The following is a 16383-nucleotide window of genomic DNA, read 5'->3' as shown; positions in this document are numbered from 1 at the left end:
TTCAAAAATTTTTACTGTTTCCTTCATTTGAATGTTAGAGATAGCTTGTGGGTCCCTTGAAAAATCCTGCGATTTCCTTTTCCTTTTCCTGATTAAGAGTATGTTTTTGGCTTTTAGTGTTTCTTTTTCTGTAAATATCCTATTCGTGTCTTTTGCCCATTTTTCCATTGTTTTGGTGTTTTTACTATGTAAGAGTGGTACTTCTTTATTTTAGACTTTTTCGTTTTATGTTTGGTGGCTTAGTAGAATTTTTTTAAAAAATTAATCAAATATATTAGTCTTTCCCTTTATGATTTATATATATATATATATATATATATATTAATTTATTCATGAAAGACACACAGAGAGAAAGGCAGAGATGTAAGCAAGGGGAGAAGCAGGCTCCAGGCAAGGGGCAGGTGCTCAACTGCTGAGCCACTCAGGCATCCCTATGATTTATAATTTTTATTCTGCTTTTCCTATCTTGTTCAATAAATCATTCTCTACCTTGCTGACATTAAGCTGTTCTCCCTTGTTTTCATCTAAAAGTTTAAAGTTTGCTTTTCACAGTTAATTCCCTTAACTAGATTTGATTTGGGGGCCTCTGTGTGAGATTCAGGCCTAACTCTGATTTTTTTTTTATATGTGTACCCAATTGTCCCACCATCATTTATTGGATATGGCAAAAAAAAAATTTTTTTTTGGCTTATTTGTAATCCTGTCTCTGACCCTCTACCAAGCCATTTGTGTATTCCTTTGTCATGTTCTTTTAAAGTTTTCTCGATCATTTTTCTTGGGGTTATCTTTCTTTTGATTTGTAGAAGTTTTTTATGTATACTGGATTTGAGTCCTTGGGAAACATATAATACATATAATCTATTCTGTAGCTTTTCATTTCCTTCATGGCATCTTTTGGTGAATAGCATTTAGTTTTAATTTACTTGAATTTTTAAATCCTCCTTTATAGTTAATAATGACTTGTGATCTGTTAAATCTTTCTGTATCCCAAGGTTATATATGATTGCCTAATAATCTTGGGTTTTCTGTCTGTCAAAGCTATAATCTCCTGGAATTGATTTTTGTTTTTGATGTAAGTTAGGGATCAAAATTTCTTATTTTTCTGTATGAACATCCTTCTAACCAAACACCATTATTGAAAAGACCATCCTTTTTCTACTGTTCTTTTTTTTTTTCTACTGTTCTATAGTGTCACTTTGTCGTAAATCAGGTAACTGTATATACGTCAGTGTGTTTCTGTTTTATTCCACTGTAGCTCCTTGTTCCAGAACACAGTTTATTGTAGCATTACAATATTGAGCCTTTCTAACCTATGAACATAGTATATTCTTTCATTTAATTAGTTGTTCCTTAATTTCTTTCAAAAAGGTTTTGTAGTTTGCAGTGTAGAGGTCTTGCTCTTTTGTTACATTTATTCCTAGTATTTGATTTCTTTTTCTACTATGGTAAATTGTATCATTAAATTTTCTATTTTCAATTACTTATTGCTAAAATCTAGAAATAAAGTTGACTTTTGATTACTGACCTTGTATCCAAAGATATTGTTTAATTCATTTATTGCTTATAATAAGTTTTATAGATTTCTTTAAATTTTCTGGGAATATAATCATGACTGTAGGAATAATGACAGATGTCCTATTTTCTTTCCAATAATTGAACCTCTTGTTTCCTTTCCCCACCTTTTTTCCTTAATGAGCAGATACTGAATTTTATCAAATGCTTTCTGTGTCTTTGAAGATCATCTTCTGAATTGTCTTCTTTATTCTCTTAATGTGTTGAATTACATTGATTGGGCTTTGAATATTAAACCAACCTTGTACTCCTCAAAAATTCTAAATGTTCATTTAGCTTTGGTTTGGTTTATTAATATTCTGAGAAGTTTGACATATATACTTATGGATGAACTTGGCCTATAATTTTTCTTTCTTGTAATGTTCTTGCGGGTTTTTGTTATCAAGATTTTGGATTTTTAAAATATTTTGGTAAGAATTGCCCTTGTTCTGTTCTGTAGAGGAATTTTTGTAAGGAAAGTGCTATTTCTTATATGTTTGCAAGAATCAGTGGGAAATTATCTGGGTTTGGAGTTTTCCTAATGGGAGGGTTTTTAATTACAGATGTAATTTCTTTAACAGATGCAGGGTTATTCAGATTATCTATTTCTTGTGTCATTTTGCCAGTTTCAAAAAAGAAATATGTTCATTTTATTTAAATTTTTGAAATACTTGGTTATGTCACATATTTACAATATGTGTAAATGTGTAAAGCCTGTTGTTTACAATAGGCTTATTATTTTTAAATCTCTGTGGGAGATTAATTTTATTTTAATCATTATTTTCATCTTTCTACTCATGCAAAGTTGCTTTCCTTGCTTTCACTGTGTTAAGCTGTTTCCGTTCCAAGAAACATAGATTCACTTGAGTTCTTTCAAATAATGGAGACTTATGCTCATTGTAAACCTACCTGTAACCATAAGAAAAAGGAATCACAGGGAGAACAAGGTCTCTAGTACAACTTGGCTTTAGTGAGACTAGTTAATTAACCAGACATTTAGTGAATTAACCAGACATTATAGGTTCTTTAAAGAATTTATAAGACAGCTTTAGCAATGGAACAGGTTTACTTTTTATCCCCTCAATAGTAAAGCTTTATAATATTTTAACTTTGAAACCCTCATTATTTATGTGAAGTTTCTTTAACTCCTCTGGGCTTTCCCCTGCTTTTTCTTACTTTTCATTGCTAACTTCCCCCTTTACTCCCTTTTCTATGTAATTTTCTTCATACCTTTTTTTTCTCATAACTTCTTACTCGTGGTTCCTGTGTTTTGTGGCCTTGATCTGTGTTTCTTTTCAGCCTCTCCTCTAGATTGAATCACTGCATGGTATTCAGTTCAAAGTCCCAAGAGATTATTTGATTAGTTTCAGAAGACCTATTATGTGAGGCCACCTCTAGGGCTCTTAGTGGCCACTCTTGACCAGGCAGGTATTGCCCAGTCTGGTGGGTTCACACCGCACAGCACACGAATGCCTCAGGCTAATTCATCTACAGAGAGCTACAGATGGATAATTTCCCTTAGGGTGAGTCTGTATGTGGCAAACACTGTAATTGGTTAATAGAGGCAAGTTCTAGAAATTAAATTAGTACAAGTGTTTGAGCTTTTCTGCCTCCTTTACACTCTGGTGAAATGAGAGTGAATAGAATTTGGTATTATAAACGTCTTTAGTAGTCATCCATTATAACTGAAAAAAATTCTGGTGCTGTCAACCCAAATTAGGGCCTTAAGCAATTAGCTATATAGTATATGTCGTTTTAAGATGGATAAATGGAAATTGATAGATTTTTAAATGTGAACAGTATAAAAAACACACACACAGGCAAATTAGTGAATATTTAATAATATTTAATGAGAGAGCCATAGTGGTTCTCTCATTTAGGTTACTTCTTATTGTTTCCTTTTTTATATGCAGAAACAATCCTATGGGTTGCTAAGAATTCACTGTTTTGCAGCACAGTTCGGTTGAAAACAAAGAGGTCCTCTTTCCCTTTGTGATTCTTAATTGGTAACATATTTAAATACCAGAAAGCCATCTTTTGCCTAATTATGGAAGAAATTATAGGTATTATGTAAAAGCCCTTTGGGTACAATAAGTGAAATTGCTTTTTAATTTTCCAGGGGGACTCAGAGAGAGTAATGATAATTACTGGACCAAACATGGGTGGAAAGAGCTCCTACATAAAACAAGTTGCATTGATTACTATCATGGCTCAGATTGGCTCCTATGTTCCTGCAGAGGAAGCAACAATTGGAATTGTGGATGGCATTTTCACAAGGTAAAAACATTAGTTCTATTTGAATATATTTCTGAAAATAAAGCAAGCCCACATTGTCACATGAACTTTCTGTGTACATATTTAGATGAATAGATTTGCTCTTAAAATATTTAGAGCTTAGAAGCTTAAATCATTTCATCATGCATGTTAATATCAGAGGAGACCAAGGAGACCATTTTGTCCAGTAATTTTCAAGGTATTTTTAGTTCCTGAGTTCTTACTTTAACGAAAATCTTATATAAAAGATGAATATTTAAACAGATAAAAGCAGATCTGCTCTGCCTGAGTCAGAGTGGAAGGCTTGCAGACTTGTCTGGATAGGCTCTGCAGAACACAGTCTAGAAACCAGTCCAGCATCCTTGCTATATAGATGGGGGACTAAGAACAGACTGAAAAGGGCACTGGCCCAAGATAATTTAATTCATATTCTTTTTTTTTTTTTTTTTTTTTTTAACTCTAAGAACATTACCTACAACTGACTAGGTCTTACCCCTAATTTCTAAACCTAAATTGCATGTTTTATTAGGAATACAGGTGAAATATCCTGGTCTCACTAGTAGGAAAATCATAGTCTAATCTATTTATTCAGATTTATCTGTTCTTAAAGTATTATTTATACTTCTTGCATGTACATTTTTGGAAAAATTAAATTTAGTCCATATGTGTGTAGTCAAGCTTTGTGTACAAATGTTTGATTTATCGTCCAGCTGCATATTTATATGATACTTGACTTTGGAATTATATCAGAATATATCACATGCTGGTATTGATACATCTGAGTAGACATTAAAATACTTTACCTACTTTTGTGCTTGGTTTTTAGTCTGAGAAGTGAACAGAGCAAAGAGATCTAAATTCTGTTTGATGCCATATCACCAAATAGATGTTATTCTGGTCTCTATATTTGTAGATCAACTCAGTATAAGAAATTTAAAGAATCTTTCTTTACTTTCTAAATTGCCCTTAATCTTCTATTTTGTTTAAAAAAAAAAAAAAAGTGTTTTTGTGTGTGTGTGTGTGTAAATGCCCGGTATTTTATTTTGGTTACATTATTTTGGTTACATTACTAGGGAGAGCGACAGAAATTTGACCAAAGAGAGAAAAGATTAAAAGGAGAAGAGAAAAAAAGACTCCTTGGGCAGAGTAAGGTGGTTTATCTGAAAGAGAATCTTGTTAGCAGAATAACAGTTATGGATGTTTTTAGATATAAGTAATAGAAAAAAAAATAAGACTTTACTTTTCTCATACAATGAGAAGACTTGGAGTGGGCTGCTGCTTCTGCTGCTTCAGTGGTTCGTTGTTGGCATTTCCCATGTAGTTGCAAGATAGTTGCTGTGACTCCAGACATCACATCACATGAGGAGAAAGGACAGAATGCCACAGTTCCCTCCCTACTTTTTTTTTCCCCCTTCAGGATCAATACCTTTTCAGAAGCCTCCCAGAAAACTTCCACTTAAATTTCATTAACCAGACCTGTGCCTCATGGCCATAGTTGCCAAGAGAACAGAAAATAAGAATTTGCTTTTCTCCAGTTTTTCTCATGGAGTTAGGCAAGTGTTTGGGAATGTATTTGGAGGTAATCAGAAAATAGTTTTGGCCTACAAAAAATGAATTCAGTAATAATAATAAAAACAGCTCAACTTTATTATAATAATATTTAAAAAATAAAGTACATTCAGTGAGAGCAAGTAGAAGCCTTCTGAAAAAGGACAAACCACACTAATGTCAAGAAATTTGGATATTTATTCAATTTCATTTATTCATTCATCCAACATATACTAACTTAGCATGTAATGTATGACAGGCACTGGGACTACAATGCAACCATGGTTTCTGTGCTGGTAAAACTTAGCCGGTGGAGATCAACATTAACCAAAACGATTGTATAAAAAATGTGAAAATGCAGCTGTGGCAAGTCTACAACGGCTATATGCAAGATGCCAGGACAGCCTGTGGGACTGGGGTATGATCTGGACAGGAGAGGGTTTCCTTTAGCAAGTGACTCTTAAGACCTATCTGAAGGGCTAGCTAACTAATCAAAGGAAAAAAGAGCATTTCAGACAAAGGGAGCATGTGTACAGAGGCCTTTTAACATTTAAAAAAAAATAATAACAGATAAGGAACTAAATTCCCCCTGGTTCTTAGGGAGCGTTATTCTGGATGAAGCTGAAGAATAGCTTCAAGTTACGTAGAGTATAGAGTGGTAGGAGTTTATCCTAAGCCATGGGAAACCATCGAAGGATTTTAAGCAGTGCTTGGCATGATCAATGCAGGGCATGTTTGGAGAAAGGACATGATAGTAACCTTATCAGTAGACTCCTGTAGTGGTCTTAGTGAGAGGTGTCAATAGTTTGGATGAGGTTTGTAGTGATAGAGTGGAAAGGAGAGGCATTTGAAGAGTGTTCAGGAAATAAATCAACAGGGACTGGTGATAGAAGGGGTATGCATCTGAGATAAAAGGAGTTGTCAGAGATGACAGTGGTTTGTACATCTCTTTGGTCAGTGTTGACATTTAGTGGAAGAGGGTGATTTTTTTTTCATAGATCCTGACTTTATTTATTTATATTTTATAATTTTTTTTAATTTTTATTTATATATGATAGTCACAGAGAGAGAGAGGCAGAGGGAGAAGCAGGCTCCATGCACTGGGAGCCCGATGTCGGATTCGATCCCGGGTCTCCAGGATCGCGCCCTGGGCCAAAGGCAGGCGCCAAACCGCTGCACCACCCAGAGATCCCAGATCCTGACTTTATTTGTATACATAGTAAGTAGAAACACTCTGAGACATTTGAGAGGAGCCATCATATAGGCAGTTGTGTATAGAGTCCAGAGGGAGAGATGAAAGATAATGATATAAACTTGCTCTGAGACATCTTTGTATAAGTGAAAGTCCTGGGTGTGGGTGAGATCATCTTAGCAGAGAGTATAGTGGAGAAAATAATGTTCTAAGACCGAGCCTTAGGACTACCAACATGTCCCAGATGAGTAAGATGATAAACTGGAAAAACTGACAAGACAAAAACACTATAAGATGTTACAGTGTCAGGGGAATACTCCTTCAAGAAGAAATGAAGTGGCCAGCCGCACAGAGCGGTCAGGTAAAAGGAAGCCTCTGAAGTCAACTTTGATCTTAACAAAGTGGTGGTCATTAGAGACCTTAGCAGGAGCTGTTTTGTTTTTTGTTTGTTTTAAAGATTTATTTATTTACTTATTTTAGAGAGCAAACATGAATGGGAGGAGCAGAGGGAGAGGGAGAGAAAAATCTCAAGCAGACTCTGCACTGAGCTTGGAGCCCCATGCGGGGATTAGTGTCATGACCCTGAGATCACGACCTGAGCTGAAACCTGTTGTCAGATGCCCAACCAACTGGGCCACTCAGACACCCCAGCAAGAGTCTATTTTGGTGGAGTGGTGAGACCATACTCCAGTTAAAGATGATAAAGAAGGGAGTGAAAGGTCAAGAAATACAATGTTTGTACAAGTGTCACCAGGGCAGCTTGGCTGGGAGGAGGAGATGAAAGATCCAATGAGGGACTTGTTCTGTTTTTGAATGTAGGCTTGAACATGTTTCAGTGGGATATCCGGGGGAATATGTTATATCCGTAAATTTATGATTTAAAAAAATGCATTGATTTAAAAAAATGCATTGATTACCTTGGAGCATACTAGAATAGATTAATGATACTCATAACAAAAAAATCATTAATCACTTTGGAGAATGAAAATTGAAAAATAAAGAGAGAATTAAGCAGCTATTGTATCTTTCCACACAGATGATGAGAGGAAGTTTCTCCTTATAGAAGTGTCCCAGCTCATAAACAAAGAAGGAACGATAGAATTGGAGTGTCGCCCTTTTTTTTTTTTCAAGGGTGGAGTTTTCCCAGAGAAGTGGCTGAAAAAGCAGAGGGAGTTTAAGAGTTGGCAAGTGTGTGTTAGGAATAATGGACCATGGAACTTCAGCAAAGAGGAGGGCCCAGGGGAAAGCGCAGTGGTAGGTGGGCTGGAGTCCTGGGAGGTTTGAACAACAGTTGTGGTGGAGGTTCTGTGTGAGCCGGAATGGACAGCTTTTGAGGTAAAATAGTTCATGTCTCTGTTGAAGTCCAAGATGTGTCCCTGGTGCTGGATGGCTGAGTTAGAGGAGGAGAATGGTGAAGAGGAGATCTAGAATTGATCTAGATGGTGTTGGCTGCTTTAGCTACATGGACATTTAGTGCTATCAGAGACATTGGCAGAGCTCTCAGGGCAGAGGAGAAAATATATACCAAATGTTAACCACTTAGATGAATGAAGAGGAGTGATTTGCGGTTGAGTAGCTGACAAAGGGAGGATGTTATGGTCAAATGGTATAACCTCAAAGGAGATGTTTTTCTTATGAGGAGGTAAAGCCTAGAAGTAAGAGTGGTGAGCAGGAGAACCCTTGCAGTATCACAGGAGGCAAGGAAATGAATAGCCAGTTTTGGAGAGGGCTGCAGCGGAAGGGCTAGAGAGGAAAGGGAAGGGTGCCCATGTGGAGAAGAGAGCAAGGACACGGAAGTTGGCTGATTATTTGGCTGCTATTCCAAAGTGCCTGGTGTCTGGGCTTAGGAGGTAAGTGAGACACAGAGTTGGATAAAACCTGGCAAGTGTAGAGCAGTATGGACTTGATGTTGGCTCGAAGAACCACAGAAGGGGACATGCAGCATTCTGACTGATGAAAACTTGAAAAGCAGAAGGATGGGGCCTGGGACGAGTCTTACCAAGCTTGAGCAGTGGTGGATCCACAAGCTGTGGGTGCCACACACACGGGGCTGGCTGATAGTAGCCCTGAAACTTGAGATGAGTGCTGGATCACCTGGACTCAGAAGCTCATCAGGCAAGAAGAAAAAATAGATAAAATATGTTTGAATCTGATTGCAATGTCCCCAACAGATATTGCTGAGCACACTCTTTGGCCAGTGATGCATTTTTTACTGCTTCAAGTCTAATCCTGGCACCCATTACGTACTACATATTATTGCAGAAACTGCTTCCCTTCTCTTCTCAGTCTTCCTTTTTTCTTCTCTTCAGTCAGTTTTTAAGAGAAAAGGCCCTTGTGAAGTGCCTCTGAGAGCACAGCTATGATCAGATTGTTCTGTTGCTAAACCTCTAAACAGTGAATACAGGTCTCTGAGCATGTCCTTTGGGAACCACCAGATGACCCCCAACCTTTTCAGTCTTGTTTTTGGTTTCTTTCCCTCACCTACCTATGTGTCAACCTAGCACTTCTTTCTGAATTCCAAGAAAAGCTATTGTGTGCTTTCCCATGTCTTTTTTCAGTTTATACTATTTCATGTGCCAGAAATACTTCTGCTGATTTTTCTCTTGTTAGAATTCCACCTCCTTCATGAAGTCTCCCTTGATTCCCATAGCCAGAATTAATATTTCTCATCTCTTTACTTCCATCATACGTGTATTTTGCTCCCCCCCCCCTTTTTTTTTTATAAAAGCTCTTACCAGTTTAGTTCTATAATTATTCTTGTATAGGTCTACCTCTACTGTTGTGTGGTCCATTCCCAGAAGATGCGTTTCATGTTTTGTACATTTCCCTTCTCCCTCCCCAAACCTGGAACTCCATCTACTTTGTACATACGTAACAGACACTGAAGAAAAGGGCTATTGAATGAATTGACTGTTCAGTCAAGATCAGGCAAATGGAAGATAATTCCATGGGCAGTGGGGAGTCCTTAAAGACACAGGAGTAGGAAAGTGTTGTGATCAGAGTTACAGTTGAGGTTCCAGGAAGAGATTAAAATCCTGCCACACTGTGAAAGACAAACTATACAAAGGGATGATGTAATATAGGAATTCTTGAAGAGAGGCTGAGCATTTTAATTAGGCTGATAGAAATGGAAGTGGACAAGGGACAGAAGAGGGATGTTGCAGGGTTAATTTTTTTTTTTTTTTTTTTTTTATGATAGGCACACAGTGAGAGAGAGAGAGAGAGAGAGAGAGAGAGAGAGGTAGAGACACAGGCAGAGGGGGAAGCAGGCTCCATGCACCGGGAGCCCGACGTGGGATTTGATCCCAGGTTTCCAGGATCGCGCCCTGGGCCAAAGGCAGGCGCTAAACCGCTGTGCCACCCAGGGATCCCTGCAGGGTTAGAATTGACAAAGCCCTGGTGACTACCATGGATGAAGGGAGATAGGTGAAGAGGAGTGAATGGTGGGTTTTATCACTGAAAAATTCAGGAGGAGGATCTGATTTCAGAAGTCATCTCAATTGGTAACGTACACCATAGCAAGGAGGCTGCATCGTAAGAGGGCCATTACGGTTCTCTGTCATAAGCATAAATTCTAGGCTGTTGAGACACTTTAGCACTGGCTCAGTAATGAGGTGAAAACTCTAGTATACTAAACACGTATTTTTCTTAAAACTTTGCTGTGTACCAGAGTTTGATATTAGGTGTTAGGGATATGAAGCCAAATGAGACCACTTTACCTGCCCTCAAGAAACTTAGGTGTGGTAAGGGAGATGGAGGCACAAGGCATTACAGTGTAGTAAGTGATGGAGAAGTGATTTGATTGTATGTGTGATCATTTGCTTGCTCATTCATTCATATTTATCCTGCCATTGTCCAGAAAGGAGTCTTTAAGTCGGTTTGCAGAAGATTACAAATATTGTAAGTAAAAATGAGGGTGAGGGATTAAAATGAAGCCAGGAATGAAACTTAAAATTTTTTTTTTTTTGAAACTTAAAATATTTATCACATAATGACCAACACTGTTGTGGCGAAGCCTCAGATTTGTCTCAGAGTTTTCCACAAAGGTAAACTTGTTCATTTAAAATAGTTTTGCAGTACCTAGAAAAACAAATAAATTGCTTAAGAAAACAGCTTTTAAAAACTTTCTTACTGTGTTAGACAACAATTTTTAATGATAAGATTAGCTAGTAGCTAACTTGGATAGTGCTTATATGGGACATGAGCTTCTTCCTCCGTGTTATGATAACATGCCTATATCTCATGAACCAGCCTTGAGGAACTGATTACTAATCACTATGTAATATAAAAGCTGTCCTTTGAACCTTGCAAATGCTAAATTAATTGTTTCAGTATAGTAGTTTTCATTCTGAATTAACTCCTTCAAACACATCATTTTTTTCAGCTACTTAGGGATACATTTTACAGTGACCTGGTCCTGGTGGGCCCATCAAGAGGTAGTATTACGTGAAAGAATGTTGTTGTTATAATACATGACAAAGAGCTGGTTACAAACCCTGGCATTCACTGTGATTCCACTTTTGTATGAGAAATTATATATGTAAATATATGCAGAGAAAATCATCTAAACAGAAGGCTTATATTCCAAAATATCATAAGGGATATGGGATCATGGTGAGTGTTCTTTTCTTCTGCTTATTAATATTTTTAAAAATCTGAAATAAACATGTAACAAAGATACAACCCCAAATTAAGGGCGATATCACTCAAAATGAGATTTTTACAGGAGTCTAGTGAAATGCTTGTATGGTCACTGGGAATACTTTTTTCCAGGGCGAATTTCTGTTCTATACTCAGTAGAATGGAATTAGGGGTTCTGAGTCTAAACCTTTTCAGGTGCTTCGGTGTATCAGAGCTTACTTTTCCCAAAAGTTTTTAACCCAGCCTATATATAACCTTAGTTCTTCCTCCTTTAGGCATGAATAGTTTTCTTGTCTGGATCAGTGTACAAGATTGATGTCTTTAATTTTCATAGCACACACATCGTCATTTGCACACATAACATCTGAAGCAGTGAGTTTTAACCCTTAATATATATTGGACTTCTTTTGAGAGAGAGAGAGAGAGTGTGTGTGTGTGTGTGCGCGCACGTGCACAGAAGGGTTACGAGGAACAGAGGAAGAGGGGAAGAGAGAATCTTAAGCAGGCTCCATACCCAGCACAGAGCTCAAGACGAGGCTTAATATCATGGACCCTGAGATCATGACCTGAGTCAAAATCAGGAGTCTAACATTTAACCCACTGAGCCACCCAGGCACCCCCATTGGATGTTTTTTTTTAATGGAGCTTTTAAAAAATGGTGATACCTGGGCCCTCCCCTCAGAGGTTCTAAGTTGGACTAGAGTCTGGAAGTTGAGTTTTGTAAGCGTCCAGATGGTTTTGAAGTAAAGCTGAGATTGAGAAGCATTTCCCCAAGCCCCTGCTGGAGAGCTCAGTTGTTTAATTATAAATGTTAATTTAGGGATCCCTGGGTGGCGCAGCGGTTTGGCGCCTGCCTTTGGCCCAGGGCGCGATCCTGGAAACCTGGGATCAAATCCCACGTCGGGCTCCCGGTGCATGGAGCCTGCTTCTCCCTCTGCCTGTGTCTCTGCCTCTCTCTCTCTCTCTCTCTCTCTCTCCCTGTGTGACTATCATAAATAAATAAAAATTAAAAAAAAAATAAATGTTAATTTAAAAATTATAGATGCATTCATTATGAAAACTGTCAAATAACAGTTTGACAGTATAATAGGGTATAAAGTGAAAGTTTTGCCTTCTCCCCAGGTCAACAACCATTACTGATTCTTTGTGTAACTTTCCACAAATGTAATAATATTATACATAAATCTTCTCTTATATAAATGGTATTACACTAAGCATTACTGCTATGAAGCTTGCTTTTATTTCCTAATACGTGGGGGACATATTTCTCTATCAGTTCATGCTGATTAACCTCACATGTTTTAATGACTGCAAGGTATTTTGCTCCTTGGTCTCTTTAACCTCAGAGAGCTATATCTGGGATGCACTGCTTTAGTATATAAGGACCCTGTTCCTTGTCTTTTCTTCTGTCCTTGCCCTCTCTTCCTGTTATAATTGAAAAGGAGTCTGCATGGACCATATTCATTTATATCCTAGATCCTTACTAGAATATGGTTTGGTATTATACCTTCCTATTTTTCATTTATTTATTGGAAAATAATTCAGATATATAACAATCCCACAGGCAACTACCACCCTACTAAAGAAATAAAGCATTGCCAATATTTCTGAACCTATAATTCTCTCTGATTCTTTTCCTTTCCACACCATGTAGAAGAACTGCCCTTCTTGACTATAGTTTTTATTCCAGGCATTTCTTTATATTTTTACTACACAGGTATGTTTTTGAGACAGTATACAAAGTTATCAGGTATGCTTTTACACTTTATATGTGTCACATCACACTGTATTCTTCTGCAAGTGACTTTTCCCCCCTCAATGTTATATTTATGAATTCATCATTCACAATAATGTATACATATATACAATATGTATAGATACATATAATTCTAGTTTCTTCATTTTTCTATAATTATAGATATTCCATTGCATATACACCTAACACTGTTTATCCATTTTCCTTGATTGATATTTAACATGTTTCAAATTTGTTTCAGATGCAGACAGTACTGGTACTTGTCTTACACACATTCTTCTGGTGCACGTGAATGAGTTTTTTGAATCCAGATTGTTGTCTAGGAGTGGGACTGTGAAGTGTTAGGAATGTGCATCTTTCTTGTTCTTCAAGGAGGCTGCCAGCAGTATATAAAAGTTTGTCCCTGTGCTTTAAAATTAAATTAGAGGGCAGCCCTAAACTGCTCAGCAGTTTAGTGCCGCCTTCAGCCCCAGGGTGTCATCCTGGAGATGTGGGATCGAGTCCCACATCAGGCTTCCTGCATGGAGGCTGCTTCCCTCTGTCTATGTCTCTGCCTTTCTCTCTGTGTCTCTCATAATTAAATAAAATCTTTAAAAAAATTAAATTAGGGACACCTGGGTGACTCAGTCATATAAGCATCTGACTCTTGATTTTGGCTCAGGTCATGATCTCACGGTGGTGAGGTTGAGCCTGCATCTGGCTCTGTGCTGGGTGTGGAGCCTGCTTAAGATTCTCTCTTTCCCTTTCCCACTGCCCCTCCCCCACCGGCACAGGGGTGCAGGCATGGGTTTGCATGCTCTCTCTCTGTCTCAAAAGAAAATAAAATTAGACATACCCATTTGATGGTGTTCCTGTATAGTCTCCAAAATTGCTCATAAGTAAATTTTCATTTTTATTATTTACTGTCTTTTACATTAAGTGCCTTCTGATAAGTCATTTTTTGTTAATGCTAGGGAATTGTTTTCCCTCTATGTACATGCTGTGCCTGTTTACAAAAGGATTTGAAGCGGTTTATTGGCCTTCTCTGACAAACTGCCAGACTTCCTCTCATCAGCCAATAGTTGCTTCCTCTTTAATTCCTTTTTGTCTTGACTGCCAGAAAAGCAAGAGCTAAATTCAAGGCTCAGGTGCAGAAACAAATTTGGTTTAGTTTTCCCCTCTTCTTACATAGGGGTATTTCTCTAATATGGTTCTTCTAACAGTTGCATCAGAATCATAGAGATGATTATTTAAAATGTTTAAAATTTTTCTAAGCCTTGTATCAGAGACCTATTAAGTTGGAATCCCTAAGGTGAGACTGCAAAATTAGCATTTCCAAAGCTCATGTAAAGTATGCTGTCTTAATGTGAGAACCTACTATATGGCTTATAATCTTAGTTTCGTATTCATTGTAATTTTTCCATCATAGATATATTTTTAAAGGTTTTATTTATTTGGTAGAGGGAAAGCAAAAGGACACAGCAAGGGGAGCAGCATAGGGAGAAGGGAGAAGCAGGCTCCCCGCTGAGCAGGGAGCTTGACGTGGGACTTGATCCCAGGACCACAGGATCATGACCTGAGCCTAAGGAAGTTGTTTAACGGACTGAGACACCAGGTGTCCTTATGGATATGTTGTTGTTCTAAATCATTTCAAATTCTTTTTGTACCCAATGAAGAAATATTGAAAATCTAGCAGAGTGAGATGTATGCATAAAATTTGGCTCTAAACTTTATCTTTAAATTGGTTATTTTTGTATTATTGATTGGACATTCATGACAACTGGATTTAAATTCACGTATTTCATAAGTATGGAATTGAGTGCCTACTATGTGCCATGTGCTGTGCTATAAGAAGAATAAATGTGAAAAGCTATGAACACAGTCTTTAGGAATATTTTTTCTGAATATTATAAGCTTGTATAAGCCTATTCCTGTATAAGAGCATTATTTTTAAAAGAATTTTGGCAAACATTTACATGTGGCTTTAGTTAGTATATTTATATTGGTATATTGTGATGTATGTATTTATCAGTGAGATATTTCTAGACACATATTTCCAAGGATCATTAACATCTTTGAGTGTATCACTGGAATAAGCTGTGTTGCTTATTATTCTGATAAATGCAAACTTAAATTTCATTCAACTTTTTAGACTCACTAATTAAGTTTTAGGAAAGCAATGAATTATTAAGTCTGGTTTGAAAAAAGCTAAACAGTTGACTTCTCTCAGCATAATTTGTTTCTATTTATATCAGTTAAATGTTGGTAGAAAGGAGTATTTACATTAAGTGGCCCTGGGTTAATAATTTTCATCCCATGCTACCCAAGTAAACTCTGTATGGCCCCTCACTTCAGGAATGCTGTGTACTCGAAATGGCAAGTGTGTTTATTTTGAGAGAGAATTGGAGAGTAATAGGCATTCAGGTGCTTAACCTACTTTAAATATTTGCTTTTGACTCTGTGGATGGTAACTGATTTGTTTGCCCAATCTAGTTTAATTCAGCAAATATTGATTGAGCACCTACTGTGGAGTATTTGTGCTCTATTAAATACATATATATTTATATGCGTACATATATATCCAAATATATATTGACATATTAAATATATGTATTTGTATATGTATGTGTATATTCTCTTTAGACAGAGAACATCTTGAATACATGCATATTTTCTAGTTGGTAGTAAATATCAATAGTAAAAACCACATGATAAGTGATATTTTATGAAATGAGTAGGCTGTTACGAATTCTATTGGCATCAGAAGTGTTGCTTATGAATATCTCTGTTGTTTATTTAATTCCCGCAGCTGTGTTTGGCAAACAGATGCCTCATTTCATTGTTTTTGATAGGAATTGGTTGTCTGAATTTAATACTTCAGGCACCTAAGGATTTGGTTTGGTTTGAAATGCAGATCCTTTAGAGATAGTGTTCTAATCGGTATGATGAAAGGGACTCTTGGACTCCAAATTTAAGAACATCTGCAAGTGACTCTGAAACATATCCACATTTAGGAGCCATTATTCAATTTCAACTCCTGACATTTCACAAAGGGAACAACAGACTCAGATTGTGATTTGCCTGCCTGAGCTCATAATGTGCGTTTAATTATAAGGATGCATCTTCTGGGTGTGTCTGGTTCCCCTCTATTAATCTTATTAATTAATCTGATTAATCTTATCTTTCTTTTATTGGCCTTAATTATTTGTGGCTTTCACAGATATAAAGTTGGGAAAGAACAGGTACTCTATTAAATTATTTTCCTTTGAAATTCTTGGGACTTTCTCACAGAATGGACTATTGGATGTGTTAGAGAAAAATTTACCCAGTCAGCACATCCTGGGTTCCCTTTGATAGGAAAATTCCCATGTCCTTCATAAGTGGCCTGCATGTGTCTGTGGATGTTTCCAGTGAACATGGTTTCATGAGAGCCAGCACACAT

At 37.0% G+C, this 16383-nt stretch overlaps 1 protein-coding gene across 7 annotated transcripts in view; it reads left to right on the top strand.

Moving 5' to 3' along the window:
• The window catches only part of MSH3 (mutS homolog 3), a 184754-nt gene that overhangs the window by 138828 nt on the left and 29543 nt on the right, over positions 1–16383 (top strand). For all 7 annotated transcript variants that reach the window (XR_012015279.1, XR_012015284.1, XR_012015281.1 and 4 more), the window contains one exon: positions 3671–3828. Coding sequence is in view for 4 of the 7 variants with exons in the window: in XM_072793646.1 (XP_072649747.1) it covers positions 3671–3828 (158 nt within the window). In the remaining 3 variants the exon portion in view is untranslated. The remainder of the gene's footprint in view (positions 1–3670; positions 3829–16383) is intronic.

This window comes from Canis lupus, chromosome 2 (assembly GCF_048164855.1).
Source record: "Canis lupus baileyi chromosome 2, mCanLup2.hap1, whole genome shotgun sequence".
Lineage (NCBI taxonomy): Eukaryota > Metazoa > Chordata > Mammalia > Carnivora > Canidae > Canis > Canis lupus.
Note: the sequence above shows the minus strand (reverse complement) of the source record. Positions and strands in the feature narration are given on the sequence as shown.